At 41.2% G+C, this 9,908-nt stretch overlaps 1 protein-coding gene across 1 annotated transcript; it reads right to left on the reverse strand.

The window, feature by feature from the left end:
• Positions 1–1,190: 1,190 nt before the first annotated feature.
• On the reverse strand, positions 1,191–9,624 carry LOC308096056 (uncharacterized protein). The gene is made up of 7 exons (XM_080443336.1): positions 9,596–9,624; positions 7,487–8,164; positions 7,318–7,383; positions 7,165–7,239; positions 6,985–7,044; positions 5,602–5,679; positions 1,191–2,499 (listed from the first exon to the last, which is right to left on the reverse strand). The coding sequence occupies exons 2-7, from the start codon at positions 7,533–7,535 to the stop codon at positions 1,208–1,210; spliced, it is 1,620 nt and encodes a 539-aa protein (XP_080299462.1). The 5' UTR covers positions 7,536–8,164; positions 9,596–9,624; the 3' UTR covers positions 1,191–1,207.
• Between the last annotated feature and the right edge of the window lie 284 nt (positions 9,625–9,908).

Raw genomic sequence — 9,908 nt, forward strand, 5'->3', positions numbered from 1 at the left:
GGGGGGTCACGGCCTGAAAAGTTTGGGAAACCCTTGCATTAATATATACATTCAGTTGTGAGTTTTATAGATGGCTTTCCAAGATTCTCAAGTGGGCCTCTCTGTTACAGGAGGTACAGTAAGCAGCCACAGGCATTAATCACATCCAACATTTAACCACGGTTGTTGTAATTACTTAGATAAAATGTAATGTCATCATTACCAATACATCCATACATCACCAATTAATATATTCATTAATATACTGTACATCGATCACCAATTAATATACCAATGAATATACAGACTATCAACAGTGATTATGAAAATGAATATTATGTACAGTATCAACAGGCCTTCTGGGTAATATATGTACAGTCTATTAAAAAAGCAATGAATATATGACTGAACATAAAGTAACTAGTTAGGAAAGAGGGTTTAATATGAAAGATAAAGTTTAATCATCATCACCATAACATGAATTAGAAGAAAAAGCAAAAACTATTTACAAGCAATATTTACAGACCGTTTGTTTAAACTGAATGAATAGACGTTCTTCCTTAATTAGACATTTAGCAACGAAAGATAAAGCAGGTGAGGTGAGCTTTCATAAGAGAGAGAACCCTAAAATTAACTACCGGGATTAACGGCACTATATTAAAAGGTGTGATGTGATCAAATATTACAGGTATTTAAGATTCAGAAACGTTGCACATAAGTTATATAAACTCAAGTAACAAGTAGATATCGTATCTACTCATACCACCAGTTAATTTCCAAACATATTGGTAAGCTAACAATGGCTCTCAATGTCTGTTACCATGACAGTAGGTGGACCATAATGTTTTAGTTAAAAGACAATACAGTTTCACATTAAACAAATATTTTTTGCTCTTCCAAACTGACATAGGCTGAACATAGGCTGAACGCTTCAGAGCCTTCGGCTCTGAAGCGTTCGTATCTCGGGCGCGCTTCCTTGTTCCGCAGGGCTAGCCTATCACTTCCTTCCGCTTCAGCAGGGGGCGTTCGGTAGGCCAATCAGAGGCAGGTGGGGCGGGTCTTCTCTCGCGCAGCAACTAGTCAGTTAAACGCGATGTGATTGGTCAGTAGTGAAACAGCCCTGCGGAAGAGCCTTGTATTGAGATACCAGTCGCTCCAATGAACTGCAGAGGCCAATGAGGTATCTAGGTTTCTATATCTATGGGCTGAACCTTCATTCTACTCTCCTTTATTCCCCCTCAAGGTACTCCCTTTCACTTCCTGATGGCAGTTTTCCCAGTACCTTCAAACGTTTGTCCAGAGAGTCTTGATACAACTCCTCCAGCACTGAATTACGGCTGTGGCTCTCCTTCAATGTTTGTCTCAGTGTTGTCATCTCTCTGTTCTTCTCCCCCAGCTGTCTGTTAAACTCTCTCTGCATCTTTGTGTTTGAGATCATGATGTTCCTCTGGATCTCAGGCAGGAGAACCTTCATCAGGTTTCTCTCTGCTTCCACTCTGGCCTCTGCTTCGTAGGTCTCTCTCATCTCCTCTATGTCCTGTGTGTGTCTCTCTTCCCTCTCTCTCCTCTCATTCTCTCTCTTTGCTCTAAACCTATCGAGCTTTCTCTCCATCTCCTCTCTTTTCTCAGACTCCCTTCTCAGCTCTCCTTCCAGCTCTCTTTTCTTCTCTTCATCCCTCTCCTCCCTCATTTGTCTCTCTAGTTCACTCGTTCGATGGTCGATCTTCCTGATGTCTCCCTCGTGCTCTTGGATGGATCCCTCTATCTTCCTCAGAGAGTCCTTCAGCTCATTCTCAAATCTCTCCCTCATCTCCTGCTCCTCCATGTGTCTCCTCTCCTCCAAGTCCCTCTGAATCTTTCTCTCCATCTCTCTGACCTGGGCCTCTGCCTCCTGGTAGGTCTGAGTGCTGTAGAAGCTCTCTGTGTTTTGTGCCACCATGCTCTCTATCTTCTCCAGCAGCTGTGAAACCTGACCAGCATTGCTGCTGTCTGTAATGTTGAGGACGTGGCATCTGTTCCCACATTTCTCTACAAGCTGCTGATGTTCCTGACTGCCTGCTTGGAGAAACTCCTCAACACTCTGCTTTTTCATACTGTCAGTGTGGATAATGATGACACTGCTGTGTTCCCAGCAGCTCTCTCCAAATGCCTCCTGCATCTTCTCCATCATCCCTCTCACCTCTCCTTCAGAGGGCTCTGCTGGTATGACCAGGAGGAAGGCATGGGGACCCGGGGCAGACAGACGTACACACTGTCCCACATCCTGCCTTGTGTCCTCCAGTGAGCGTCCAGAGAAGTCTGGAGCGTCCACCAGCACCAACCGTCTCCCACAGACGTCACCCTCTCTCCTCCTACTCCTCTGGCTCAGTTCAGAGGAGCTGACCTCAGCACCAAACGCCTCCCTGCCCAGGATGGTGTTTCCTACTGCGTTCCTCACAGCTACAGTCCTCCCCAGTAGCACCAGTCTCAGCTCAGATGCAGTGGGAGACACTGGTGAGTCCAAAATGCTGTCTAATGCCACTGAAAGACAACACAATGGAAACAATTATAAAACTTCATCAGATAGTACACAGTATTCAGTAACTATATGCTATGACTATATGATATCACAGACGATTGTTGTTACGCTCAACCATTAAAACCCCTTCCGGCAAAAGGGCCTCTCTGTGTGGAGTTTGCATGTTCTCCCTGTGTCTCCTAGGGTGATACCCTCACAAAAAACATGCAGTAATCCTGGTCACTATACTGCCTCCCCCTGGCCAGCCGGTGCGCCTGATGGAGGGGAAAGGAACTGGTTGGAATAACATGTTCCTTCCACGCGCTACGTCCAACCAGGGAAACTCTCCCCTGTCAGGTGATAAGAAGGTCAGTTGGCTCTCATGCATTGAAGGAGGCATGAGCTCGGCCCTGGCCTCCCTAGGTTGGCAGAGGGAAGGTAATGCCCAGGATTACATAGACAATTGGCACTGGGTGTGAAAATGGGGTTACAAAATCGTGGGATAAAAAGAATTAAAAACCTTCCTGTGTGGTGTAAAGACATGACTGGTGACCATGTGTATCGGTCGGAGGAGACACCATGGTAGTTTATTCTACACCCCTAGACCAATAGAGCGGGATTTACCAGCAATATGGAAAACAATGTGACTTGGCAATGACAAAATTTGAAGAGATAAGGAAGACAATTCAATAAGACACCTAAATATGGTTGTGAACACATTGGCCCCGATTCATAAAGGGATTTACGACCATATTTTGTACGTACTGGCATTTAGGACAAAGCCTACACCTGCAGTCGGATTCATAAAAGTTTTTTGGTCTGTGTTTTGTGCGTCAGGTGCGCACGTTCTCAGGTCAGCCCCGAGGCTGTCTTACCAGGGCTGAAATGTGCGTATGTCTTTAGAATGCTTTATTCTTCATGCCAAAATCAATTACAACAGTGGCAAACCTCAAATAAAATATATATGTGCCCAACATTTGTCAACACATAATATATATAAAACTAAAAATAAATGTCAAACGATGTATTGCTTGTAGCCTATGCATAATATAGACATGATGTAGATTCCACCGCTTTTTATTTATTTTCTAGGCTATGAGTCGCATTTAGAGCTGAATTATAGGTCCCTCAGTGTGTTTGCCAGCGGGCCATCTCAGCCAAAGTGTCACGTAATAATGAAAATAGGCTATATGATGCCTTAATGAAACTGCGGAGGGACTGACTTGCATCAGTGTCCGTGCCGCGGTATTAATTTGTAAAGCCTACTGTAGGCTACTGTATATTGATCACATGAACGCCACACACAACAGCCTAATAAATATTACCATCTGATGAGGAAACTAAAGTGGATGAAAGCTGTGTCCAGAAGATCCATTCCCCATTCCGACGTAGGACAGTGATATCCAAAATTAACTAATTTAATCAATAAGCTCTGGTCCATAATCGGATAGAAGCGTTCCACTTGCATGCCCTGGATTTATTTTCAACATCATCTTTTTACCTCGGTAAAGGTGCGCTATGTTCATTAGAAAAGGCTCGCTTATATAATATCCTTTCCACGTTTTATTAGCCTTTTATTTGGTAATGGGGTTAAACCTTGTAAACTTCTTTATTCTCATTACACATGAAAGCATTTATTACGTGATCCGCTTCCAGACAGAACAGTACGTTGTCAAGGCGATGCGACACCGCATCTGTTATCTTTGGACGAGGCGGAGTTGAACTTCAAACTTTCATCAGCGTTGCCAGATGTTGTGAGAGAAATAAGCAACCAGGTCTAGGAAAACAAGCCCAAAAGAAGCAACTGGCACTTAGGCCATTATAAGCACTTTAATTAAACCGTTGTGAGCTTGTAGATCTGCTATATTAAAAAGACATCTTGTAATAAAATGTGCAATATTTGGAAGATTTTTTAAACATTCTAACAACACAAATCTGCCTCCAGCTGGCACAAAACATTTTCAGATGGGGCTTATCGGGATAAATTAGCCTACATATTAACTTGGGGGTCCATGTCATAAAAATATTTGAGAACCACCGTGTTACGAACATTCAGGGCATACTCACCCATACTCGCCTATCCCCATAAATGGAGACAAAGTCTGACAGTATAGAATAGCTAGAAAAGGAGATTCCTAAAGCATACCTAGCTCTGACATCAGAACACTCCTTCTAGAAACCCCATATACGGAGATAACCGGAACCATCCAGGACTGACATCGTAGTCCCCGGTTTGGGCATGACAGACATAGCCAGCTCCATATGTGGGAATGCCTGACACCACCTGACATCACCGCCGTGATGTCAGGAGCCACCCTCAGTGGTATAAAACAAGCCGTATGTCAGAGTTGAACTAATCTCATCATCGGCATTAGACCCAGTCTTAACCCTTCCAGAGTGAACAACATAGACCCAATCAGGAATAGCTCATCAGACAATCCAGTGTCCTCGGCGACGCTCGAAGATCATCTTAACTCTCTCCAGAGTAGCAGGAGATTAGCTGGCCTTACAACCCAGTTAATCACGGATGGCATATTCAGGACGACTAGCTGGCCTTACAACCCAGCTAGGCCTTCACAGTGGCTCTTGAGTCCGGTTCTAAACAATCAGCCGATTATAAGTGTTTCACACGGTTAAAATAATTGAACAATTGTGAAGCAAGCCCAAATAACCAACTACACTTTAGAAACAAGCCCAAAAAACCGCAGTCCCCACAGCTACCAATATTTACAAGCAACTTTACAGAAAAATAAGCCCAAATTCGCTTATAATGAGCGGACATGGCAACGCTGTTTAGCACGGTTCAGCACGGTGACGTTGAAGTTGGATGCTGTTGGATGCAGCCTTCCAGAGTAATCATCACACCTGGTCATACGCACTGGTCGTACGCACGTCTCTGTGATATACGAACCCCTTTGGGAATTGCACGTCCGTTTGTGACTACCATAATACGACCTCCTTTACGAACTTTATTTACCCCATATTTACGACCCTCGTTATGAATCGGGGCCATTGTTATTCAGAATCACATTAAAAAGATGTGATTGTACCATTTAACAATGTTCACAGCAATGCACACACATGTTCCCCTGCCGGAAAGTCTATGAAAAACATCATAGACTCACTATTTGGAGGGAGCACTTCCTTGCTTTCTCTCTTCCTCATTGGTAGAGTAGAGTCTTCAGCTGTGGTCTCTCCACCCACTGCAAAGCAACACACACATCAATCAAACTGTCCAGTTAGACTGGAAACTGAGGAGAGGGAAAGAGAGTTAACTACAGTATACAATGTAGCCAATATATCTACAGTATACAATGTAGCCAATTATAAAGACAAAGAAAATGTTATTTACTGAATAATGTGCTGCATACAGTATACAGTGCCAAAGTGCTCACGTCAATCCCATCCCCCCTGGGTTACAGTAGTGTTTTTTCCATTCAAAATCCCATAGACGTTTTTTTAAATCACGTCATATAGGAACTGTCCCCCCCCCTCAGTGAATTGTCTCTGTGTCATTTATTATAGTTACTCATATTTGAAACAGGCTTTCCTTTGAGAAAATGTAATTAATTCTCCGCTGGTACCTGGAAGTAGCATTAAAAACCACATTAGGATATCACATGAGTCAATGTCCTCACTGAAGCAGGTCACGCTCCGCTCTGACATTCCTGAGATTCCTTAGATTTCGTGTCATTTGTTTGTGTGTTTTATTTAGTTTGTTTGATTTAACAACTGAGACCTGACAACGTTATTCTCCTACAGAAACACGACATGATGCTGATTATGTGCGCTTCTGTCGACTGCATGTTCAGAATCAAATTTACTGTCTGTGGTTTGTAAAGGAGTGGGGGACATTTGTTTTGGCATAAGCTCCATCATTTTGTTGTTTTACGAAAAGGAATGATAAGAAAAAGGAGGGGTCAGGGGCGGGGGGAGCAGGAATATAATGGGAGATGTAGTCGTTCATGTTTAAAGGAGAATACCGGACAAATTAAGTGTTGCCTTTGATGTCTCGTTACTTACCGACCGACGTGAAAAGTGGCGTTCTTTTTTTCCATAGATTCCCGTGTCGTCATTTTTTAAACCCCCTCCGTTGTCAGAATGGGAGCGATGCTTGTTTCTTTCCAGAACCTGGCAACTCGTGTTGCCAGATTCTGGAAACAAGCAACCAGTGTTAACTCGTTCGCCATTAACGGTGGCCTCGCAGGACATTTCAACGCACGTTTGACTATCATGAGACTCCACAAAGACGAGCAGAAGAGAGAAAAACAACTTTGCCTCGGTTACAATAGACGAATCTCCCTGACCCACGCGCTCCCATTCTGACAACGGAGGGGGTTTAAAAAATTACGACACGGGAATCTATGGAACAAAAGAACGCCACTTTTCACGTCGGTCGGTAAGTAACGAGACATCAAAGGCAACACTTAATTTGTCCGGTATTCTCCTTTAAGCTTTAATTGTAGGCAACATCATGATCACAAATTGAAAGAGTAACATGGACTCACTGTTTGGAGGAAAACTCATGCTCTTTGTCCTCCTCAGTGGAAGAGTGTTCTCTCCATCCTCTGCAACACAACATAAACAGTGATTTTATTGACAATAGAAAAAAGAAAGGTGTTACTGGGCCATTAAATGCCTCGGAAAGAACTGTACTTTACAGTACTTTTGGACTTTTGATTACTAACTTTTTGGAGGAATGTTGATGCTCCATCTCCTGATTATTGGTAGCTTGTGGCCTGCTGTAGAGGTAAACCCACTCTCTATAAGACAAGACAACTATTTATCAATTTACTAATGTCTCCAACACACATTAAGGAAATATAAATCAGATTACTGACCAGTCTTTTGGTCTGATTCAGTCCTCAGTTTCTCTAATTCAGTCTTCAGATCACATATCTGCTGAGCTGTAATGACAGGTTGAAGATATACAGTATTTATTATGTTTTGATGAACCACTGAAAAAATATTCTAGAGAGATGATTTTTTTTTTTATAATCCCATTCTGACCGAGCTGTTTGTTTTCAGCGATGACATCATCCCATTCCTTTTTCTTCATCTTCAGCTCTTCATGTTTCTGATTCAGTTGTTGGTCTTTTTCTGTCAGTAGTTTATTGCTTTCGTTAAGTTCTTCGTCTTTTTCTGTCAGTAGTTTAATGCTTTTCTCCAGTTCTTGGTCTTTTTCTGTCAGTAGTTTATTACTTTCCTCTAGTTGGTCGTATTTTTCTGTCAATAGTTTATTACTCTCCTCTAGTTGGTCGTATCTTTCTGTCAGTCGTTTATTTCTTTCCTCCAGTTGTTTGTCTTTTTCTGTCAGTAGTTTATTACTTTTATCTAATTCTTGTTCTTTTTCTGTCAGCAGTTGTTTACAGTCCTCCAGTTGTTTGTCTTTATCCGCTAGTAGTTTACTACTTTTCTTCAGTTGACTGTCCTTTTCTGTCAGTAGTTTATCCCTTTTATCTAATTCTTGGTCTTTTTCTGTGAGTAGTTTATTACTTCTATCCAATTCTTGGACTTTTTGTGTCAGTAATGTATTATTTTTCTTCAGCTCTTGGTCTTCTTCTGTCAGTAGTTTATTACTTCTATCCAATTCTTGGACTTTTTGTGTCAGTAATGTATTACTTTTCTTCAGCTCTTGGTCTTCTTCTGTCAGTAGTTTATTACTTCTATCCAATTCTTGGACTTTTTCTGTCAGTACTTTATTACTTTCCTTCAGTACTGTGTCTTCTTTTGTCAGTAGTTTATTACTTCTATCCAATTCTTGGACGTTTTGTGTCAGTAATGTATTACTCCCCTTCAGTTTTTTGTCTTCTTCTGTCAGTAGTTTATTACTTCTATCCAATTCTTGGACTTCTTCTGTCAGTAGTTTATTACTTCTATCCAATTCTTGGACTTTTTGTGTCAGTAATGTATTACTTTCCTTCAGTTTTTTGTCTTCTTCTGTCAGTAGTTTATTACTTCTATCCAATTCTTGGACTTCTTCTGTCAGTAGTTTATTACTTCTATCCAATTCTTGGACATTTTGTGTCAGTAATGCATTATTTTTCTTCAGCTCTTGGTCTTCTTCTGTCAGTACTTTATTACTTCTATCCAATTCTTGGACATTTTGTGTCAGTAATGCATTATTTTTCTTCAGCTCTTGGTCTTCTTCTGTCAGTACTTTATTACTTCTATCCAATTCTTGGACATTTTGTGTCAGTAATGTATTACTTTTCTTCAGCTCTTGGTCTTCTTTTGTCAGTAGTTTATTACTTCTATCCAATTCTTGGACTTCTTCTGTCAGTAATGTATTACTTTTCTTCAGTTCTTGGTATTTCTGGCAGGTCAGTAGGACCCGCTGCTCGTGGGTCATATTCAGGAACAGTTGTCTCTGATCCTGGGTCATATCCTCGGCCAAATCCAGTTGTGTCGCTTTTGTAGAACATAAAGAACACACATAAGTTTAAAGGAACCACAGACATCTTCAATGTGTGTGTGTGTGTGTGTGTGTGTGTGTGTGTGTGTGTGTGTGTGTGTGTGTGTGTGTGTGTGTGTGTGTGTGTGTGTGTGTGTGTGTGTGTGTGTATTACTCGACTTGTGAGGGCCAGACATCCCCACAAGTATAGTATAATTTGAGAAATAGACATTGTGAGGACCGTTTTCCAGGAGAAATGGTTGTTTTATGGTTACAAAATATTTTTTAGAGTAGGCATACAATTAGGAAAAGATTATAGGTTTTGTTTAAGGTTAGGATTAGACATTTAGAGGTTAAGTTTAGGGGTTAGGATTTAAATGTAATCGCACGCCGGTGTCGTGCACTGAAAATAACCAATGTACAAGCTCACTAAGTGTCGCAGCACAACGCGTAGATTGGATATTTTCGGCTTTGTGGTTAAACATGTGTAAAATCACTGTCCTAAAACCTTTATTGTCCTCACAAGTATAGCAATACAAACGTGTGTGTGTGTGTGTGTGTCTCTGTGTGCGTGTCTCTGTGTGTGTCGCTGTGTCTGTGTGTCTGTGTCTGTGTGTGTGTGTGTGTGTGTGTGTGTGTGTGTATATAATTGTTTCATTGATAAATGTACAGTATAATAAAGTTGAATGTATAGTTTTCGTTAAGTCTATTGTTATCCTACTTACCAAACACATGAGCTGAATTCAGTCTTCTATTCTTCTGCTCTGCTGTCTCCTTGCTGAGATAAGCTCCAGCTTCAGCTTTAACTTTAGCTACAGCTTTAACTACACAAAGAGAGTTCAACTGTGTTTTAATAACAACTCTTCATCATGTTATACTGACTGGATAATAAATAAATTTAACATTAAATCAACTTCAGTCTTGAATACATGTACATGAAGGAGAAAAGGCATGCAAGAATCTGAACACATCAGATAAAAACAGACTTTGTATACCTATTGTAAATATTATTATATTATGGTATTATATACATTATTA

The sequence above is a fragment of the Gymnoscopelus braueri genome (genome assembly GCF_963280865.1).
Source record: "Gymnoscopelus braueri genome assembly, chromosome: 11".
NCBI lineage: Eukaryota > Metazoa > Chordata > Actinopteri > Myctophiformes > Myctophidae > Gymnoscopelus > Gymnoscopelus braueri.

Excerpts from the sequence above, each read along its gene's own strand:
- LOC308096056 (XM_080443336.1), bottom strand. The coding sequence starts at position 7,535 with ATGAAGAAAAAGGAATGGGATGATGTCATCGCTGAAAACAAACAGCTC. Across the intron at positions 7,045-7,164 it reads CATCAACATTCCTCCAAAAA|AGGATGGAGAGAACACTCTT; the intron begins GTTAGTAATCAA and ends GTTGTGTTGCAG. Across the intron at positions 2,500-5,601 it reads GGAAGTGCTCCCTCCAAATA|TGGCATTAGACAGCATTTTG; the intron begins GTGAGTCTATGA and ends GTTGTCTTTCAG.